Raw genomic sequence first — 22,389 nt, forward strand, 5'->3', positions numbered from 1 at the left:
CAATGGAATTTTATGCAGCCATGAAGAAGAACGAAATGTTATCATTCGCTGGTAAATGGATGGAATTGGAGAACATCATTCTGAGTGAGGTTAGCCTGGCCCAAAAGACCAAAAATCGTATGTTCTCCCTCATATGTGGACATTAGATCAAGGGCAAACACAACAAGGGGATTGGACTTTGAGCACATGATAAAAGCGAGAGCACACAAGGAAGGGGTGAGGATAGGTAAGACACCTAAAAAACTAGCTAGCATTTGTTGCCCTTAACGCAGAGAAACTAAAGCAGATACCTTAAAGCAACTGAGGCCAATAGGAGAAGGGGACCAGGAACTAGAGAAAAGGTGAGAGCAAAAAGAATTAACCTAGAAGGTAACACCCACGCACAGGAAATCAATGTGAGTCAATGCCCTGTATAGCTATCCTTATCTCAACCAGCAAAACCCCTTGTTCCTTCCTATTATTGCTTATACTCTCTCTACAACAAAATTAGAAATAAGGGCAAAATAGTTTCTGCTGGGTATTGGTGGGGGGGAGAGGGAGGGGGCGGAGTGGGTGGTAAGGGAGGGGGTGGGGCAGGGGGGAGAAATGACCCAAGCCTTGTATGCACATATGAATAATAAAAGTGAAAAAAAAGAAATCATCCCTTGCCCTTGCATTCTCCCAAATGCTACTTAAGATCAGACCGGCCGAGAGAAGCTGCTGAGCCTTTTTCTCTGGGCCAGTCAGCCTGCTTATTAAACTTTTGGACATGAGATAACTCTCCTGAGCCTCCTTTGTGTGCGGTGTGCAGCGTTTTCCTAACAGCAGTTACCTATGTAATGGCCAGAAGCCGTTGTCTGGAAAGTGCTGCTAGAGGCTCGGGGTTCAATACTCAGCGCCACTTAAAATAAATAAATAAAATAAATAAAAAGCAAACTGCAACCAAGAAACTGCCTTGGCTCAGGCCATCTGCTCTTCGGGCCAGAGGTGGAAGGGCCTGAAGCCCTGTCCAATCAGAGGCGCTGGTTGATGACGGTCCAATCAGAAACGCTGCCAGGCGGACAGGGCGGGCTTTCAAACTCTCGCGGGCTTGTCACCGGGTCGCCATCTTGCGAACTTTTTGGCTTCCTCCTCTCGGCTCTTTAAGCCCAGGCGGCATTGCTGCAGTCTCTGTCTCCCAGGGCCCTGCGGGTGCTCTGGAGGTCCACAGGGAAGACGCCGGACACCTGGAGGCCAGGAGATGGTGAGTGTCCGGCTCGGCATCCTGAGACTGGACCCGGCCAGGCGGTCGGCACCGGAGCCGGCAGTGTCCGGAGCAGCCGGGCCCTTCGTCCCCTCTGACCCACGTACTAGGGCTTCCGGGCTTTCTGTCCCATCCCTGTTTGGCGACTGCAGCCTCCGCCCTGGGTCTCGTCGGGCTGCGGGTAGGGGTGGGCCGGCTGCCGGGCCTCTCCCGTCCCTGTCCCTGCTCGGCTACTGCAGCCTCTGGAGCTCTGTCTGTGCACCCAGGCCTCGGTCCCCTCCGCCTCGGGGTGGGGCTGAGTGGCAGCTCGGACGGACCCTCCTTCCCTGTCCGTGTGCAGCGATTTCAGCCCCCTGAAGCCTTCAGTGGGCGGCTCTGTACTACATTGTTGACTCGCCAGTTTGGTATGAATTTCCACTGTGTCTGTGGCGTTTCTGCACGAGAAGAGCTGCTAAATGTAGGGTCCCCAGACTCTCCTCCACCTGAGGGGTCACCCTTTCTCCAGTGAGTTTTCTAAAAGTAGAAGAAGCAGGACCCCCCCCCCCCAATCCTGAACACTGTCTCCTCAGCCTAGCACTTCCTAGCGCTGGAATAAATTCCTAAAGTTCCAGCTCACTGCTCTCGTTTCTAAACACCATCTTCCCCCTTTCACGACATTACTATTTGTTCTTCATGCTACATTTCAAATGGACACAGCACTTTGTCATTTTGTTCGCTAGGCAGTGCATGACATTTCTTAAAGAATTCTTCTCTTAGTGAACATTTCACATAAGAAGAAAACGAGAACTTGACTCCCAGCCCCCACCATCCTGAAAAAATCTTTGTGCCTCTCCTTTTGTCGTCCTTAGCTACAGACACCTAGAATTTCTTGGGTTGAGTGTCCCCTTTGGAAACTTTAGAGGGTGATGTGTACTCATCCCAGCCTCCAGTCTTTTCCTGGTCCTATGTTTAGAGGTGTCTAAAGCCAGGTGCCCACAGCTGTCACGTCTGGTCTCTTGGTGGGTCTAGTGAATAGCAGGTCCTGGCTTTCTCTTCTAGAGAGTAAGTTGAAATGTGGGTGTGGAGCCTCTCAGGGAAAGAGCTGGATGAGTTTGTCTTTTTCTGTATCTGGATTTTTATGGATCACCTCTGGCTCTAACCATTTTCCTTTAAGTAGCATGATTTCATTGTTTGTGACTGAATAATGGTCCACTATGTGTGTAAGCCAGGTTTTCTTTATCCCATCCTGTACTGATAGGCATGTATGCTGAGCCTGTGTCTTTGCTGTTGTGAATAGTACTGCAGTAAACATGGGTATGCAGGTGTCTTGTTTGTATGCTGACTTTATTTCCTTTCCTATACCACTCCTCAGGAGTGGTATAGCTGGGTCATAGTGGTAGTATTTCTAGTTGTTTTGGTGGGGGGAACCCACATAGTGTTTTTAAATAGCTGTTCTATTTCCATTTGTACCAACAGTGTATAATGGTTTCTTTTTTTTCCACATCCTCACCACTATTTGTTTTTTGTTTTCTTGATAATAGTCATTATGACTGAGGTGAGATGGAATCTCAATGTACTTATGGTTTGCATTTCCCCCAGGGCTACAGATTTTCAGCATTTTTTCATGTATTTATTGGCCATTTTTACTTTTCCTGATAAGTGTCCATTCACAGTATTTGCCCATTTTTTGAATGGATGACTTGTTCTTTTGATGTTAAGTGTTTTTGTTTGTTACTGGGGTTTGAAGTCAGGGCCTGGTTGCTAAGGCAGGCACTCTACCACTTGAGCCATTCCACCAGCACTGATGTTAAGTTTTTTGAGTCCTTCATATGTTCTGAATTCTAACTAGCTGTCAGATGAATAACTCACAAAGACTCCCAACTTTGTAGGTTGTCTGTTAATTCTGTTGATTGTTTCCTTTGCTGTACAGAACCTTATTAACTTGACATGTTCCCATTTGTCAATTCTCGCTCTTGTTTCTTGGCCTATTGGAGTCCTTTCAAGAAATTGTTGGGTATGCTAGTACCTTAAAGAATTTCCCTATGTTTTCCTCTACAAGTATCAAATGTTCATCTTTTACATTAAGATTTTGATGTGTTTTGAGTTGATTTTGTACTGGGTGAGAAATAGGAGTCTGCTTTTAGTGTTGTGTATGTTAATTTTCAGTCTTCCCAGCACCATTGGTTGAAGAGGCCGTCTTTTCTGCAGCTTATGTTTTTGGCACCCTTGCTGAGAGTCATTTACCATAGCCACATAGGCTTATTTCTGAGCTCTTTATTCTATCCCATTGGTCTGTGTGTCTGTCAGTACCATGCTGGTTTTGTTACTGTGGCTCTGTACTATGTTTTGAAATCAGATACTGTGATGCCTTCACTATAGCTCTTTTTGGTCAGGGTTGCTTTGTCTATTTGAGGTCTTTTGTGTTCACGTAAGAATTGTAGACTTTGAAGTGTTTGTAGAGTATCATTGGTATTTTGATGGGTGTGTAGATTGTTTTCAGTTGTATTGACAATATTAATTCTGCCAAACATGAACATGGGAGTTCTTTGTATCTTCTAGTGTCTCTTTCAATTTATTTCTTCATTTTAAAAATAATTTGCAGTGTAGCGATCTTTGACCTTCTTTGGTTTATTCCTAGGTTTTTTATTATACTGGTATGGAATTGCATCAGTTAAGCTACTGATTTTTCTATGTTGATTTTGTGTACTAGTATTTTGCTGAAACTGCTTATCAGGTTTAAGAGTCTTAGCTGTACAGTGGTGGCTCACACGTGTAATTGCCGGTACTTGGGAGACTGAGATTGGAAAGATCCAGTTTTGAGACTCCAGCTCCAAAATAAGCAGAGGAAAATGGACTGGAGGTGTGGCTCAAGCAGCAGAATGCCTGCTTTGCAAGCGTGAAGCCCTGAGTTCAAACCTGAGTCCCACTTCTTTCTTCCCAAAATAAAATCTTTGGGTGAGGTCTGTTAGATTTTCTAGATAAAAGAATTATGTCTTCTGCACACATGGATAATTTGTCTTGCTCCTTTCTTTGCTTGAGACCCTTTTTATTTCTCTTGCCAAGTTGCTCTGGCTAAAAATTCAAAAGATGCATCAAATAAGAGGGCGCCTTTGTCCCTGATGTTAGAGGAAATACGTTTAGTTTTTCTCCATCCCGTGTGATGTTGGCTATGGGTTTGTCATATATAGACTTTATTATGTTGAGGTATACTCTTTCTATACTTAATTAATTCAGGGCTTTTTATCAGGAAGGAATGTTGAATTTTATCAAAGTCTTTTTCCAGTACCTTTTTTTTTCTTTTTTTGAGACAGGGTCTCACTATGTAGGCCAGGCCAGCCTGACACCTGAAATCTTCCTGCCTCAGCTTCCTGAGTGCTGCCATTACAGATGTTCACCACTATCTACAGGTTCCATTACTCTTTTCAGTTATGAAGACTGCTCTGAACATTGTCTCAGTAGGTACACCTTGTATTGGCCTCTAGGCTTCTTTTGTATGACTTCTAGGTCAGGGATACTTGGATAAAACTCAGTCTCTACCATATAGTAGATGGTTGACAAAATCATAAAAGTAAAAATATTGTTATTCTCACAGATTATTTTCAGTTTTATGCAGTAATCTGTTTAGAGTGATACCTAGTATAGTTGAAATGACCAAAAAAGGAGTGCTGTTATGCATGCTATTTATAATAAAATGTAAAGTCTTTAAAACTTTTTCAATTTATATTCATGAATCAATGTATTTTCCCCTAGTGTTCCACATAATGACTATTCAAGAGTGCCTCTTGGCATCAGTAGTGAGCCTCTACATAGTGAGGAACTGAGGCCCCAGCACAGAACTAAAGGAACGGATTCTGCATTTTAATAAGATCTCTAATTCATGGTTGTACACAGTACGATTTGAAAGTACCTTTCTCACTCACCATGACTTTCTTATCTGAGAAAAAAAATGTATCTTCTAAAATATGAACATAGCACTTAAAATGTATATTCTTGATCCCTTAATTTAACATTTTGTATTTCATAAAAGTTTATTACTGGGCTGGGGATGTAGCTCAGTGATACATGTTTGCCTAGCATGGTCCTGGGTTTGAGCTCCACCACAGCAAAACAAAATAAATGTGTAACATCTACAAAGGTTTTGTGGATCTTATGTCATCTTCTTTCCTCAGAGGTAGCTAGTACATTAGAGAACATCACTGTATTAAAAAAAGTATCTTACTGAATAATTAAGATTATTCACCTATGTCAGAACCAGTTCTCCAACCTTTCCCATTTTGGGTAGAGTAAGAACTCTGTCAGGGCTGGCAGAGTGGCTTAACAAGTGTGAAACTCTGAGTTCAAACCCTAGTACTTGAAAAAAAAAAATTCTGTCAATGACAAATGGTCAATGTCCTATTGAATTGTTTGTTTTTATTTCAGGAACTGTTGACATTCAGGGATGTGGCTGTTGATTTCTCTCAAGAGGAGTGGGAATGCCTAGAACCTGCTCAGCAGAATTTATATAGTGACGTGATGTTAGAGAACTACAGGAACCTGGTGTCCCTGGGTATGGATAGTTTCCCTACAGAATTCTGAATTCTCACTGCCAACCTTTAATTTCCTTCCTTTGAGGAATATCTCTCAGAGCATGTACTTTGCATGACTGAGTTTCATATTGCTGTCTGTAGGAAAAAATTTTGGGTATTTGTGGATATAGATAATGAAACATTCATGGTTTTCTTTTTTTAGTCATCCCCTTTCTTGAGATACACCTTTTACTTTAGTGGTAATTATAGAATTCAGTGGTCTGAAAGATTGCCGTTTACTTCTTAAAAGCCTAATTTATCCCCTTTAGGTTTGGTTTGGTACTGGGCGGAAGTGGAGTTCAGGATCTGCAAAATAAAAATGCTTCTGAAGAATTCTAATGAGTCTGTTAGGGAACAACTATTGACATAGTAATTTTCTAGACTATATTATGTCAGTACTGAGCACAGTCATGAGAAAGAAACGTAGTAGTTACTGTGTGACTTCCAAACAAATCTCATGTTCTATTTTTCAATAAACAGGTCTTGCTGTCTTTAAGCCGAACCTGGTTACCTTTTTGGAACAGAGAAAAGAACCTTGGAACTTGCTGCGACAAGAGACAGGAACCATATGCCCAGGTTGGTAGGAATGAATGAGGCAGAGGACATAGGTGAGAGGTCCAGAGGTCTAGGGCCAACTCTTGAAATGTGGATTGAGAAGCACAGTTCCAGTGGAGATGACTTTTCAGAAGCCTAGGTTTATTTCTCTTGCTGTCACAGAAGGACATCTCCTGCTGTATATTTATCATGCCTTTCAAACCTCTAAGCCTTCTCCTTCTCTCCGGTCATCTCCTCACACATTCACAGTTACAGCCAAATTCCTCCCTTTTCCCTCCATGGTCAGTATGATCTGATTGCTCTTCCATTGCTCTTGGGGACCCCAGAAAATCTGTGCCCATTTCTAAAAATCTCTGTTTTAGACCACTGTGATATGTTAATAACATCAGAGTTTTGCTCAGTTTACTTTTGAAAATTGTTTCATCACAGCTGTTAATGAATGGTTATAAGTTTTCTGTGAAGTTGGTCTGTCAGTGATTCCCAGTGCTTAATATGTGGGTATGTGGTCACAGCTTGAAGTTGTAGTTATCTAAAAGGATTTAAAGGAATAGTGCATGTATTTTTTTGGGTTAAATTTTCTCTTGTTTTGTAATTCCTTTCTCTCTCTTTTTACAGTATATTCTATTTTTTTTACATTAGGTTTCCTCACATCAGTAATATAATTTTTAGTTTTTAACCTATATATTATTATTTTATGGCAAATCTCAATTCTGTGAAATTTAGGACAATGTAAGTTGAAATGAAAATATGTATGAACCATGTGTCTATTGTCATTAAAGCTATGTGTTTCTATTTGCCTGTATAAACATTAACTGTTTTGTTCATGCCTTGGATATTTCTGTCTTGATTGGCGTTGAATAATTGCTTTATCCTGTTCTAGTGAGTATTCATGGAAATACTGATGAATCAATTGCTTTGTCTAAGAGAAACAGGTTTGCGATGTAGAGGTATCTTTTGAAAATTTTTATATATCTGTTTATATTGTGTTTTAAAAATTTTTAATTGTGCTCAAACCACACAAAATAAATTTACTTAAATATGTTAAATATATTGTTCATTAGTGTTAAGTATATTCAAATTACTCAACATGTGTAGAAAATTTTTATCTTTCAAAAGTAAAATGAAGTATCCATGAAAACTTCTGTCTCCCCTTTACCCATCATAAACACCATTTTACTTTCTGTTCAAAAAGTTCTGTGACTTTACAAATCATAAGTAGAATCATACAGTATTGACTTTTTGTGACTGGCTTATTTCACTTAGCATAATGTCTTCAAGATTCTCATTTCACATATTACAAGGCGTTTCTTCCTTTTTTTTGTGTGGCTCAGTAATATCCCATTGTTTTCTGTATTCCAGATCACCTTCATACACTCATGTTATGGGATGTTTGGTTTACTTCTACCTTTTGGCTTTTGTGACTAATAGTACAGGGAACATTAATGTGCAAGTATGTTTTGATTTGCCTTTGTGACAAATTATCACTGCACTGTCTGTTCTTTTCCACATTTGTCTAACTTCATATCACTATCAAACAGTTTTGATTATTCTACATTTTAATACTTTTTAAAATCTGAAAGTGTCATGTTTCCAAATTTGTTACTCTTGAATATTATTGTGGTCCCCATGGACCCTTGAGATTCCATGTGATTTTTATTACTGCTTTTTCTATTAATGCAAAAACATTCATGGAATCTCAGGAACACCTCGGATGTTATAGCTCTTTTAAAATACTGTCTTCCAAGTATTGAACAACACCGTGATCAAGAGTATGTTTAATTGCCACATATTTGTGGATTTTCTGATTTGTCTTCTATTGATTTCTACTTTTATTCCATTCTTTGTCAATTACATTTTTTAACTTAACCTACATTTCATTTCATATGACTGTTTTTTTTGGCCTTATGCTTGTTAGGCAGGCGCTCTACCACTTGAGCCACTCCACCACCCTTGTTTTTGTTTTAAAGTGTTATTTTATATAACATAAGTACTGCTACCCTGGTTTCTTTTGGTCATTTATTGCATGTAATATCCTTTCCATTCTTTCACTTTCAGCTTATCTGCATTCTTAGATCTTGAAAGAGTCTCCTGTAGACAGCATATCATTGTATCTTTTTTTTTTTACTGCCTGTAAAGATTCTTTGTCTTTACATTTCTCCTCAATGTCTGTTACTGATGCCACAGCTGTTTTTATATTGTCTGTGCTTTAACACATTCATGGTTATTTTTATGCTTCTGTCTTTCAAATTCTATAGCAAAATTGAAAGTGCTGAATGCACCTGTATTGCAGTACTATGGAATTCTATGTGTGTGTATTTGTTTTCCCGTGACTGCTTTAAAATTCATTATGATATGTGTTGCTCATTTTCACTAGGAAGGACTCTATTTAACATTTCTAGTAGGGCCGGTTTAGTGGTAATAAACTTTTTGAGCATTTATATATCTTTAAAGTATTTTTTTCTTCACATTCAGGACAGTTTTGTTGGATTTGTTATTGTTGCTTGGGATTATTTGTTTTTTCTACATTTTGTATTCTTAGACATTTTTCTGGATTTTAGGGTTTTGCTGAGGAATCTGTTGATATTCATATAAGAGCACCATTTTATTATTATCATTATTATTCATTTATTCACATGTGTGTACATTGTTTGGGTCATTTCTCCCCCCTGCCCCCTGCCCCCACCCTTTACCCCCCAAACCCCCCTCGCTTCCAGGCAGAAACTGTTCTGCCTTTATCTTTAATTTTGTTGAAGAGAAGACATAGCAATAATAAGAAAGACAAAGCGTTTTTGCTAGTTGAGTTAAGGATAGCTATACAGAGAGATTCATAGCATTGCTTTCAACCCAAGTTGAAACCAGTGCCCATGGCTCACGCCTGGAATCCTGCTACTTTGGAGGTACAAAGCCAGCACAGGCAAATATTTCGAGAGACCATATCTTGAAAATACCCAACCCAAGTTGATTCATCTCTAACAGATCTTTACACTGGTTCCTGATCCCCTTCTCGTGTTGACCTCTGTTGTTTTAAGGTTTCTGTATTAGGTCCTCTGGAGTGGGGACATCAAACGCTTTCATGTTTTGGGTTTTCTATCTATCCCCATACCTCCTGTGTGTGAAGAGCACCCTTAAAAATGGCATATCCCTTTTCTTTTGCTGCTCATAGATTCTCTGTAATTTATAAAAGTTTGATTATAATGTGCTGCTTTTTGTGTTTTGGTATTTGTGTTGTTTGGAGATAATTGAGCTTCTTGAATTTTGATGTCAGTTTCCTTCCTTATAGTTCGGATTTCTTACTGAATTCCCATGTTTTTTATTGAGACAAGGTCTCACTATGTAGCTTAGGTTTGTCTTGAACTCACTATCTAGCTTCGGCTGATCTCTACCTCCTCCTGCTTCTGCTTCTTGGGTGTGGGGATAAAGAGCATGTGTTACCTTGTTTGTCTATTTTTTTTTTCCGGTGGTTTTGGGGTATGAACTCAGGTCTTCATGCTTGCTTAGCAGGTGCTCTACCACTTGAGCTACTCCACCAGCCCTTTTTTGTGTTGGGTTCATGTAATTTTTTCTAAATTTTTCAGCTACACGATTTATGCTTCTTTCTATTTATAGTTTTTAACTTTTTACTCATATTCTATGTTTTTTAATTTTGTTTATTTGTTTAGCTCATTAGACATCTTTCAAATAAAAAATACCATGTTCTTAATGGTCAATTTCTAGTGTTTCTTTTGCACATTTGATTGATCCGTGGTTCCCTTTTCCTTTGCATGCTGTGTTAAATTCATTTATTTACAAACCTGCCAACAGTAGGTTCAAACAGTCATTATGTATAACTGTGGAAATTACTAAAAAAAACTAGACATAGAATGACCATAGGATTCATCAGTTTCACTACTGAACATATAGTGAAAGAAACTAAGTCAGTGCATTGAAGAGACATTTCCACTTCCATGTTCAGTTCAGCATTGTTTACAATAGCTAAAAGATGGAATCAATTTAAGCAGCCCTCAACGGCTGAATGAAAGAAAACATATTTCTCACAGATCAATTTGTTCAGTATGTTGTTAAGTTCACATACCTGTGGAGTAATGAGGGCCTTGGGTTTACTATCCTGCTGATGTCACCAGCTTGGTATAATGTGATACATTTAGAGAGTATATTCACCTGAGTTTACTTAGTGGGATAATTTGTTATTTTTATTTCTTTCAGTTATATCGTCCCATAACAGCCGAGACTTTTCATCAGAGCATAATATAACACGTTCATTTCAAAAACTGATAAATGGAAGACATGGAAAGTGTGGCCGTGACAATTTTCACCTAAGCAAGGCATGGGAAAGTGGGGATGAGAGTGAAGGTCAGGAAGCTTTGTATGGTGGACATCACCAGTGTGTGAGAACTAATAGCAAGAACTTCACTGTCAACAGAGATCAAGAACATGAACCGTCTCAGGAAAAATCTCGATTCATGCCAGTTACTTTTCAAGAGCCATCTGTTTCTATAAGTAAACATCCACAGCAATTTTTGAAACATGCCTTTCTCCTGAAAGGAAATTTGGAAAATATGGAAAGGGGTCTAGCCCATGCTTCAGTTAATGACTTGAACAATTTCAAGTGTAGCACTTGGTTAAACATTAACTCAGGCATTTCTTTAGAGAAGATATTTCAAAATGAAGAACAAGTGTCTAAATGTGACCAATTTGAGAGTTCCTTTACACAAAGTTCTTCATTCTGTAATCAAGCAATTCCTTCTTGTGACAAAGCATACAATTTTAATGGGAAGCTCTCTTCTTACCCATTATTGCTGAATCAAAAATCAGATACAAATATTTGGAAAGTACACGACATAAGTAATGAAACTAGGCAGATATTTAACCAGGGCTGTGTAATAAAGAATTACCAGGATATTTATATTGGTGATAAAATTTATGAATGCAATGAACATCATAAAAACTTCAACCTTGGCTTGGATCCCAGTAACCATCAGTGTGTTTGTTTTCCAAAGAACCTTTACAGAGGTAAAAAATATGAAAAAGTCATGAATCAGTGCTCAAGACTTGTTATCCATCAAAGTCCTCATATTCAAGGCAAGCCTTACAAATGTAAAGAATGTGGCAAAGTCTTTGTGAAGTGTTCAAATCTTAGACAACATCAGAGAGTTCATACTGGAGAGAAATCCTACAGATGTAAGGAATGTGGTCTATCGTTTAATCAGAGCTCAAACCTTGTTCAGCATGGGAGAGTTCATGCTGGAGAGAAACCCTACAAATGTAAAGAATGTGATAAAGCCTTTAACAGTTGCTCACACCTTACTGTACACCAGAGAATTCATACTGGAGAGAAACCATACAAATGTAAAGAATGTGGCAAAGCCTTTACTAAGTGTTCAAATCTCAGACAACATCAGAGAGTTCATACTGGAGAGAAACCCTACAAATGTAATGAATGTGGGCTATCCTTTACGCAACGCTCTAACCTTGTTCAGCATCAAAGAGTTCATACTGGAGAGAAACCCTACAAATGCAAAGAATGTGGGCTATCCTTTAATCAAAGCTCAAACCTTGTTCAGCATCGGAGACTTCATACTGGAGAGAAACCCTACAAATGTAAAGAATGTGGTAAAGCCTTTAATAGTTGCTCACACCTTACTGTACATCAGAGAATTCATACTGGAGAGAAACCCTACAAATGTAAAGAATGTGGCAAAGCTTTTACTAAGTGTACAAATCTCAGACAACATCAGAGAGTTCATACTGGAGAGAAACCATACAAATGTAATGAATGTAACAAAGCCTTTATTGATTGTTCAACCTTTGCTTACCACCAGCGAATTCATACTGGAGAAAAACCCTTCAAATGTAAAGAATGTGGCAAGGCCTTTACCAAGTGTTCAACTCTCAGACAACATCAGAGAATTCATACTGGAGAAAAACCCTATAAGTGTAAAGAATGTGGCAAAGCTTTTACTAAGTGTTCAAGCCTTACTCATCATCAGAGAATTCATTCTGGAGAGAAACCCTTTGAATGTAAAGAATGTGGCAGGGCCTTTACCAAGTGTTCAAATCTTAGACAACATCAGAGAGTTCATACTGGAGAGAAGCCCTTCAAATGTAAAGAATGTGGCAAAACCTTTACTACCTGTTCAAGCCTTAGACAACATCACATAATTCATACTGGAGAGAAACCCTACAAATGTACAGAATGTGGCCAAGCTTTTAATCAAATTTCAAATCTTACTCAGCACCAGAAAATTCATACTGGTGAGAAACCCTACAAATGTAAAGAATGTGGTAAAGCTTTCAACAAATGTTCAAGCCTTAGACAACATCACAGAATTCATACTGGGGAGAAACCCTATAAATGTAAAGAATGTGGCAAAGCCTTTATTCAGATTTCAAACCTCACTCAACACCAGAGAATTCATACTGGAGAGAAGCCCTACACATGCAAAGAATGTGGCAAAGCCTTTACCAAGTGTTCAAGCCTTAGACAACATAGCAGAGTTCATACTGGAGAGAAGCCGTACACATGTAAAGACTGTGGTAAAGCCTTTAACCGTTGTTCACACCTTACCGTACACCAGCGAATTCATACTGGAGAGAAACCTTTCAAATGTAAAGAGTGTGGCAAAGCCTTTACTAGGCATTCAAGCCTTCGACATCATTACAGAATTCATACTGGAGAGAAATCCTACAAATGTAGGTTGTAACAAAGCTTTTAATTAAAACTCAAACCTTACTCTAGAGAACTGAGACACCCTATAAACGCAAAGAGTGTGGTAAAACCTTTAACCAATTACCTAATACTAGAGAATTCATAGTGGAGAGAAACTAAAAATGTAAAGAATGTGGCAGAGCATTTATTCAGATTTCAAAATTTACTATATCATAGGATGTACACTGTATAGAAGTCTCATACATAATGACTGCAGAAAGATCTTTGTGCAGGGTACAATGTGTAAAACACATTGGAGAAACTTGGTAAATGTAAAGAGTATATCAAAGTCTATTTCATACTGTAAATATAGAGAATATGACAAAGGTTTTAACTTGTTTAAAATATACTGAAAACATTACTCGTGTGATAGAAGGAAATATAGGTACAGAGAATTGTGCAAATGACTCATCTCTGAAAGGATTTAAGTGTATTATAAATTCAAAGTATAAATTATCCTCACTCTAGAATAATGGAGAAATCACAATTCACAGAACATTATATCAGAGGAGCAAAACTCATTCCTAGTGGGTAAATTTGATCAAAATACATTATATGCACATAGCCCTATGTACATATGTTTGGAGAATACTATTACTGTAAATTACAATTTTTTTTCTCTTTTTTTGTGTGTGTGTGACATGGGGTTTGAATTCTGGACCTCATGCTTGCCAGGCAGGCACTCTATTGCTTGAACCACTCCTCTAGTCCATAAATTATAATTTTATTTATTTTCAACTTTGGTCTTCTGGCTGTGGAGTGTGGGCTCTGGTGGCTTGATGTCCTGTTCTAAATGTATTCCTTCCCCAATACCATCCTCTGTTATTGTAGGTTTATGGTAAGTGCTTTGAACCACATGTGTAAGTTCTTGAAGTGTTTGTTAGTCTTTATGCTATGTGTTTTTAGGTTACGTTTGCTATCTTTTTTGGGAATTAAATTGACATTCAGCTGAATCTATAGATCAAGTTAGGAAGATTTGATATCTTAATGATTGTATTTCTGAAGAACAGGGCAATTTTTGGCATTCATATATCTCATCCATGCTTTAAAGTGTTCTGAATTTTAGGTCCTCCTTACTGGTGGGTACTCTGCACATTTCTGAGTTTGTGCTGGACATTACATGGTGAGATCAAGTGTGCCAGAGAAAGCTTGATTTTTATAACAAAACTGCACTTGATAAACCATTGATCCATTAATTCATGAATGGATTAACTCCATTCATGAGGGTAGAACTCTTATGTGCTAATTAGTTCCCAAAGGTCTCCCTCATATACTATTAGCATATGACTTTAAGATTAAGTTTCTAACACATGAATCCAAGCCATAGCATCATGCTTTCAGATCGAGGCACAGGATGGTGGGCTCTTTCAGTTTGTCCAGAACTATGGTATGGAATATTAACCTTGAATTTCAGAAGTTCTTTATGATGTCAGTATGGTGACCACCAATGGTAAATGGTGGGGTAGCACCCTGTGCCTGTATACACATTGTCCACTACATGGTGCTGTGTGCATTGGGAGGTGTGGAACTTCTCAGAAGCAGCCTTAGGGAAACACCTTGGTATCATTGTTTTGGTGAGGGAAAAAGCCTCCCATCTGCCACCCAAGAGCTGAGTAAGGGACTTTGCTGTGTTCCTCATTTTTTAAAGTAAAATTTTAAAGTATTTTATTAGCATATGTTAGTTGTACAGGTGTGATATGCTTGCATTGTACCTTAATTAGGTTCACCACCACCATCTCTCTACTTCCTCTTCCTTTTCCTCTGCTTAAAATGTTTGCAATAGGTGTCATTGTTCTATTTCATGTACGTTTATAAAGTTCATCAACCATGTTTACCCTACCTTATCCCTTCCCTTCATTCTCCCCCCCCACAAGTACCCATCTCAACAGGACCTGCTTTTCCATCTTGTCTTTCATTTTAAGTCCATATTCATTGTTCAAAATTGTTTTATGATATTTTAGGTGTGAATAAACTTTAATCAGATTAATCCCGATTATCACTCTCCTTTGTCCTTCCCCCCCACCTCTTAGTATTCAACAACTTCCAGTACATTTCATTATGACATCTTTGTACATAGATGCAATGTATTTTGATATTGTTGACTATCATTCGCACCCTCCCCCAAGTCCCATCGAGTCGTCCAACTTTTGTAACCATGTTCTCTATATGAATGTGTTTATGGTCATGTTTGCATTTGAGTGTACATTTATCTTTTTGATCTACCTTCCACATATGAGAGAAAAGGTGACTTTTTCTTTCTGAACCATGCTTAACATGTTCTCCAGTTCCATTCATTTACCTGCAAACAAGTTTCATTCTTCATGGCTGAGTAATACTTTATTGTGTATATATAGTACATTTTCTTAATCCATTCATCAGTTGTAAGGCATCTGGACTGTTTGCATAGCTTGGCTATTGTGAATAGTGCTGCAGTAACCATGGGTGTGCAAGTGTCTCTGTTGTATCCTGACTTACATTCTTTTGGGTATATGCCCAGGAGTGGTACCACTAGATTGAGTGGTAGTTCTATTTTTATTTTTTTTTCAATGACTTTCACACTGCTTTGCATAGTTATTGTAAAAACTTACATTCCCACCAATAGTGTTTATGAGTTTCTGTTTCTGTGCACCTTTACTAATGTTTGTTCTTGAAGGTAGCCATTGTAACTGGAGTGAGATGAACTCTTCATGTAATTTTGAATTGCATTCCTTTTGTGGCCAGGAAAGTTGAGTACTTCTTCATGTATCTATCTGCCATGTTTACCTCTTCCTTTGAAAATTTTGTATTCAGTTCATGCACCCATTTCTTCAACATGTTGATTCTTTAGGAGTTTAGTTTTATGAGCTCCCTATAGATTCTGGTTATGTGTCTCTGATCAGATGAATAGCTGGCAAAGATTTTCTCCAAATCTGTAGGCTGTCTTATGTGTCTATTGTAGAAGCCATATTGAATAAGAGTGGGGAGAATGTATACCCTTGTCTCATTCCTGACTTTAGTGGCAATGTTTTTCTCCATTTAATATAATGTTGGCTGTCAGTTTGTCATTATAGCCTTTGCTGTGTTAAAGTACATTCCTTTGATTCCTAGTTTCTTCAGTGATTTTATCATGAAGGTATGTTGAATTTTCTCAAAGGGTTTTTCCTCATCTATTGAGATGGACATGAGATTTTTGCCCTTTCTATATGCTGTATTTAATTTACCGATTTGCATACGGTGAATCACTATTAGGTTATTTTTTTGAGATCTGTTTTTTTTTTAAATGTAGGCATTTGTATCTGTAAAGTTTCCTTTTAACACTTCCTTTGCTGTGTCTGATAGGTTCTTGCAGGTTGCTTTTTCATTTTCATTAGATTCTAGGAACTTTTTTATTTCTGTCCTTGTCAATATTTTAAAAACACACTTCCTAACCTAGTCTGTTTTTCATTGAGATGATTATTAGATAATTTTTTCATGATGATCTTAAATGATTTTTGGTTAACCTCTGCTTAATAGTATATTTGGGTGCTGTGACTCAGTGGTAGTGAGCACTTGCCTAGAATGCACTGAGTCATGAATTCAGTTCTCAAAAACCAGATACAAAAACATACCATTGCCTGGTGTTTAAAAGGATTCCTCTCTCTCTCTCTCTCTCTCTCTGTCTCTCTCTCACCTCTTCTAAATTTGAATGAGGTTTTTGTTAGCAAAGTATATCTTACAGTTTTAGGAGAAACAGGACAATGATATATTTTATGCCAACCATTGTTATTCCATGATGCTTAATTTGAAATTTCTTCAGGATAGAAATCATTACTATGTGTACACAAACTGCTGTTTTTATATCAGGTAATTTCCCAAAAGTATCTCCTGGTTAAGATACAAGATTTATTTTTCCACATTTTGTAAGCATATTACCATGGGATTTAAATTGTGCATTCATCAGAAACTTGGTCTCTGCTCAGAAGCAAGGGGGTGGGGCATTCCAAAGTGCATGACCCTTTATTGTCAGGAGTTTTGTTGGAGCGATTTGTTACGTAGTTTTCTTTGTCAAAGATTTCTGTTAATAAAAAACCAAAATGCTTTTGATTTCATCAATTTGCATTTCTTTTGTGAATACATATGTCTATATTAGTATTTAACAAATGTTATTTTGTGAGAAGTTCTTTGACGTAATTTTATCATAATGTCAGTGTCCCAATGTGTTTGTTATTTTTCTAGAATGGAGCTGAGATTATGTTGTGCTTGTGTAATTCAGTAAAACTACACTTTTAAAAATCATATTTTTAAATGTTCTATTTTACTTAATAGATGCAGACAATTTACTAAGATTGTGATCTAAATACAGTACACTTTTCCTGCCACCATGGTCTATTGTGTTTGGCCAGAAGAATTTCTGTCTTATTATCTTTCCATTGCATTTTTAACTTCTGAAGCTTAAGTATACCTTTTTTCTCTTTTCCGGTCCATAAAGCTCTCTTCTGATGTACTTAATGTGAATATACAACTCTTCACAGTGATTTACTTTTGTCTTGCAGTGCATTGTAAGAAGTGTTTTGAGTGTGATATTCTTGGCTGTAATTCAGAATTAACATGTTTTCTTAGGATGAGTATCCTTTTTTTTTCTTATAAGGTAAAAATTCTTTTTTTGTTACTTTCACGACTAGCCATATAGGTAATATTTAGAAATTCAACTAATTTTGGATCTTTTTACTTTCAATAAAAAAGTAATGTCAGAAATCACTCAAAGGGCTGGCGAAGTGGCTCAGGTGGTTTAGGGTTAGGGTGAAGGTCAGGGGAGTTGGGTCAGGTTCAGGGTCAGGGGTAGGGTCAGGGTCAGGGGAATTGGGTGAGGGTCAGGTTCAGGGTCAGGGTGAGGGTTAGGGTAGGGTCAGGGTTTAGGGTCAGGGTCAGGGGTTAGGGTCAGGGTCAGGGTTTAGGGTCGGGGTAGGGGCCGGGGCCGGGGCCAGGGGTTGGGTCAGGGTTGGGGTCGGGGTCGGGGTTAGGGTTGGGTTAGGGTCAGGGTTAGGGTTAGGGTTTAGGGTTAGGGTTAGGGTTTCTTAGGGTTAGGGTTAGGGTTAGGGGTTACGGTCCTGCTTGTCTATTTGCAGTGTATTTTTTACAGGGGGGCCTTGAAATGTGACAGTTGCAGAGTGTGACCCCCCCCTTCCAAATGGCCTTAGAAAGAAGCTCTTAGCTTTCCTGCGTTTCTCACTAGTATCAAACTGAATTTGTCTTGAGTCTCTGTGCTAGAAACGTGCATTTAACTAGAAGTCTCACTCAGGTGAGACTGTAACAATCTGCTCAGTCTGCGAGGCTGGGTGGCAGTGATTCAGAGGAGACAGCACTTGCCATCTTTGTATCCAGTTAAGCTGTTCTGTCCTCACTTCTGTGTTCAGGGCATAAAGTGTACATCACCATGTTCCCACGGGAGTTCTGTGCCCCTGTCCTGATATAGTGGATCTTTTTACCTTGTTCAAATAAACTGCTGAATTGACTTTCTCTAAGGGTTCCTGTTAACATGACTGTAGGATGAAACTAAAATTTAATTTTAGCACAATTATGGATCAGTGATCTTTCTTTTATGCTTAGAATAATATGTTAAACAAATCTAGGAGTGACACTGAAAATAAAACTTCATCACATAGAGTTTGTAAAGCATATTATACTTTTTAAGGTTTTTGCCTTTAGGAGCCAACACTTGCGAGGGTGAGGCAAGAAGATCCAGGGCAGACTGAGCAAGCTCGAGTCAGCACTGGAGACCGAGTGAGAGTCTCTCTCCAAAACACCACCACCACAAGATTTTCCCTTTAAAACAAGTAAGGGTAATTATTTTGAAATGAAGAATTTAAAAATTAGTAAGTGGCACATATACAGAAAAATAAATTTCAGGAAAATTAAGTTTGCATGGTACCTTCATCCAAATTACATAAAAGATAAAAACATCAACTTTTTAAAAGTAAAATTCAAACAGAAAAATAACTTTGAAATATTCAAGTGCAGAAAATAATATTGCCCATAGTCTACGGTTTTCAACTTTGATTTTGGCCAGTTTTCCATGCAAATGTCATGCTTGTAGTAGAATGATTTATAACTTTTATAACTTTATATATATATCCAATTTTTGGTGCTAGCCATTGAATCTCGGGCCTTGTTTTCCAGAGAACCTTTACAAAGCTAAAAAATATGGAAACATCTTTCATCAATATTCACTTACTACCCATCAAACCCTTACATTCATGATTAGACTTATAAATGTAAAGACTGTGGCAAAGCCTCCTATGAAATATTTAAATCTTGGATATCAGAGTTTATACTGGAGAGAAACCCCTACAAATGTAAAGAAGAAGATAAACCCTTTACCAAGAGTTCAAGCCTCAGTACCACATGCATCATACTGTTAATAAACCCATTGAATGTGAAAAATACAGCAAAGATTTCCAACATTGTTTACACCTTACTGTACACCAGACATTCCATACTGGAGATACCCTACAAATGTAAGAGTGTCAAAGCCCTTTCCAAGTGTTCAAGGCTTAGACAGCATCAAAATTCATGTTAGAGCAATATTAGCAAATGTACACAATATCACAGCTTTGAACCGGAGCGCAAACCTTAGTCAACTCCAGAAAATTCATACGAGAGAGAATTCCTACAAATGCCTTTACTAATTACTCAATCTTCATTGAAAATTAGATAATTTATAATGGAGGAAAACCTTAAAAATGTAAAGAATGTGACAAGGTCTTCATTCAAATTCCAAACCTTGTTCAACATGGAGAATTCATATTGCATAGAAAACTCATGTATCTAATTACTGCAAAAAAACTTATTTCCAATATACACAGCTGAGAGAACACCAAAATATTTACAGTGGAAAAAATACTTTTTACAAGTGTAGTGTGTAGTGCAGCCTTTATTCATATTTCATATCTTCATGTATGTGAGAGAATTATTACTGGACAAGTACTGTAAATATAGCCAATGTGTCAAAGTCTGTAAGTCTTGCTTTAAATTTACTGCTCATCATTAGTTGATGTGGTAGAAATAAGAAAATTCTAACGATATCTAATCCTAACAGTGTAGATAACTGAGCTCTGAAAGGATATAAATTGATTATAAGTCCAAAATTACGTATGACCTTACTTTTGAAAACTGATGAAAACACACCACTCACATAGGTCATTATATCAGGGAAAAATATTCTGAGTAGTTGCCATTTAAATGTCTTTGAGTGAATAAAATTTGGAATTCTGGTGGATTTTTTATGGGCCTTGTTTGGGTGTGATTCTTTACAGAGTCTGCTGGGAATTTGCTGTTATTGACCCAGGACAGCAGTGGAAACTAGAAAATGGGGGTGTTATGTCACAGCATTCAGGTGGTACACTGCAACACAGTGGATGACACCATTCGAGATCTTAGCGTGACAGCAGTTACCAGATGTGACTTACATTAACTTTGACCTTGGAGAGTCATTTCCACCGTAACTGCCTGTTGGACTCATTGTTTTCATTCAGCTTTGAGTATCTGTGTTATACACACAATTAAACTTGGCTAATGTAAAAGAATGGGTGGTGGCTACTTTACGCTAGGTGCTTGGGGAAGGCACCCAGTAGAAGATGAAACCTGATCTGAGGCTGAGTCACAAAAGTCAGGCAAGAGCCAATTAATGCCTGGGTGGTCAGAGGCAGTGGACGAAGGAGATAAACACAGAGGTAGCCAGAGGCCAGGTCAGGTGGAAAGCCACCTGTGATGTTAAGAAAGGGAGCTACATGGCTTACTTAGAATTTTCCAAGACCCTTCTGGCTACTGAGCAAGACTGAACTGGTGGATAAATGGATTATGGTAGGTAGAAAAGGTTCTTGTGCCCTCCTCTCTTGTCCTTTTAGCATCTGTGTCATCTTCCATTGTGTGATGAATTATTCAACCACAAGTGGAGTCACAGGTATTTGCTATGTGGGATACAAAAATACTTCTGTGAATATTCTTTTCATAAGTTACTTCACACGCTGTTTATTTCTCCTGCTGATCTTACCCCCTTTCTGTTTCCGTTTTGTTTTGCTTTTGCAGTGGTGGAGTTACACCCGGGCCCTGTGCATGCCAGGTGGACCCTCTACCATCCCCAGATGAAGGCATCTGTTTTCTAGGGCCTTTTAGTTGTGATATGTGTGCCCTTTCCAAGTTTTGTTTTCCTACTTTCATTTTAGTTCATTTAAAATACCAAGTTACACAATGTGTGATGTGTGTGTGTAGCAGATATTTTGGATGTGTCTTTACTGTCTGTCAGCCTCATTTGTTTTTCATAATAATGTATGGTTTTTCTTTTTTACTGGACTCTTAAGCCATTTTGGGACGGGGATGTAGCTCAGTGGTAGAGTACTTTCCTAGCATGTGAGAGGCCCTGGGTCCCATTGCAAGTCCCACAAATGAGGAGAAACTCTTCTGTTGAGGGGCAAGCTGTTGACCTGTTTAGGGCTGGAATGGAGGAAGGTATCTTTATCTGGCATCACTGTTTGAATCTCTTGCTTCTGTGGACATCATAAAGGGCTCAGAACACAATCTGACTCTTGGTGCTGAGTCTCCTCAGGATCTTCATTTCTGCCTCTAACCCTGTGTTTCCTGGAGTTGAACGTGTCTGTTTTTCTCATGTGTTTTTCTCACATTTACATGGTACATTTTGTAGTGGAAGTCTTTTCTGAAATAAGCTTCCTTTGTATTCTACCTTCTTTCTAGCTAAACCTTCTCTATCCCCTCCTAATTAATAATTAATAACACTCTTGCCTTGTAGCACTACAGGTCACAGTCCACAGAACTCCTAGCCTGGCCTGCATTTGAGGCTGGGGGAGAAGGAATACACTCTTCAAAGTGAGTTTTCTCTTGTGTCCCCAGGTCCCACCTGTCCAGGAAGGAGATGTTCATGTGGTAGGATCAGAAATCTCCATTGTCAGGAAACCATTCTAGGCCAAGAGACCCCTGACTAGAGGCCCCTCCCTGGAGAGGGCAGGCTGCCCCGTGACAGGACAAATGCCAGTGGCTGATGATTTCCACAGGACAGCCAGAAATTAAGTCCTGTGTTGGTGGCTTGTTTGTTTCCTTTCTTTCTGACTTTTTTTGTGGAAATGAGGTGAGGACCCTTAGTGAGTCAAAGGAATTAATCACATCTCACTTCACAGGCTTTCTATACATAACTGGGTCCCGTAAGACACCTTACCATCTTTATATATTCCCTTGTTTTCCCAACTCAATTGCCTTTTATTTCCTCATCCCCCAGTTATGCTGTGCTTTATGAGAGTCTTTTATTGCTGTGTGTTTGCAAAATGTGGATTGTTGTGGAAGCTGTTAAAGATGCAGAGTGTCAGAGTCCACCTCACTCCATAATTTTACCTTTC

General features: G+C 38.5%; 1 protein-coding gene across 1 annotated transcript; it reads left to right on the plus strand.

The window, feature by feature from the left end:
- The first annotated feature begins 1,043 nt into the window (after positions 1 to 1,043).
- Positions 1,044 to 17,754, plus strand: LOC109692591 (uncharacterized). Its single transcript, XM_074060966.1, has 5 exons — positions 1,044 to 1,222; positions 4,513 to 4,656; positions 5,621 to 5,747; positions 6,247 to 6,342; positions 10,525 to 17,754. Exons 2-5 carry the CDS (start codon positions 4,630 to 4,632, stop codon positions 13,020 to 13,022), a joined length of 2,748 nt encoding a protein of 915 aa, XP_073917067.1. The 5' UTR covers positions 1,044 to 1,222; positions 4,513 to 4,629; the 3' UTR covers positions 13,023 to 17,754.
- The last annotated feature ends 4,635 nt before the right edge of the window (positions 17,755 to 22,389 follow it).

This window comes from Castor canadensis, chromosome 18 (genome assembly GCF_047511655.1).
Source record: "Castor canadensis chromosome 18, mCasCan1.hap1v2, whole genome shotgun sequence".
Classification (NCBI taxonomy): domain Eukaryota; kingdom Metazoa; phylum Chordata; class Mammalia; order Rodentia; family Castoridae; genus Castor; species Castor canadensis.

What these genes read in the sequence shown, in the direction of transcription:
- LOC109692591 (XM_074060966.1), top strand. Translation starts at nt 4,630, where the DNA reads ATGAAGACTGCTCTGAACATTGTCTCA. An exon ending in CAGGAACCTGGTGTCCCTGG is followed by an intron (nt 5,748 to 6,246) that starts GTATGGATAGTT and finishes TTCAATAAACAG; the next exon opens with GTCTTGCTGTCTTTAAGCCG. An exon ending in GACAGGAACCATATGCCCAG is followed by an intron (nt 6,343 to 10,524) that starts GTTGGTAGGAAT and finishes TATTTCTTTCAG; the next exon opens with TTATATCGTCCCATAACAGC.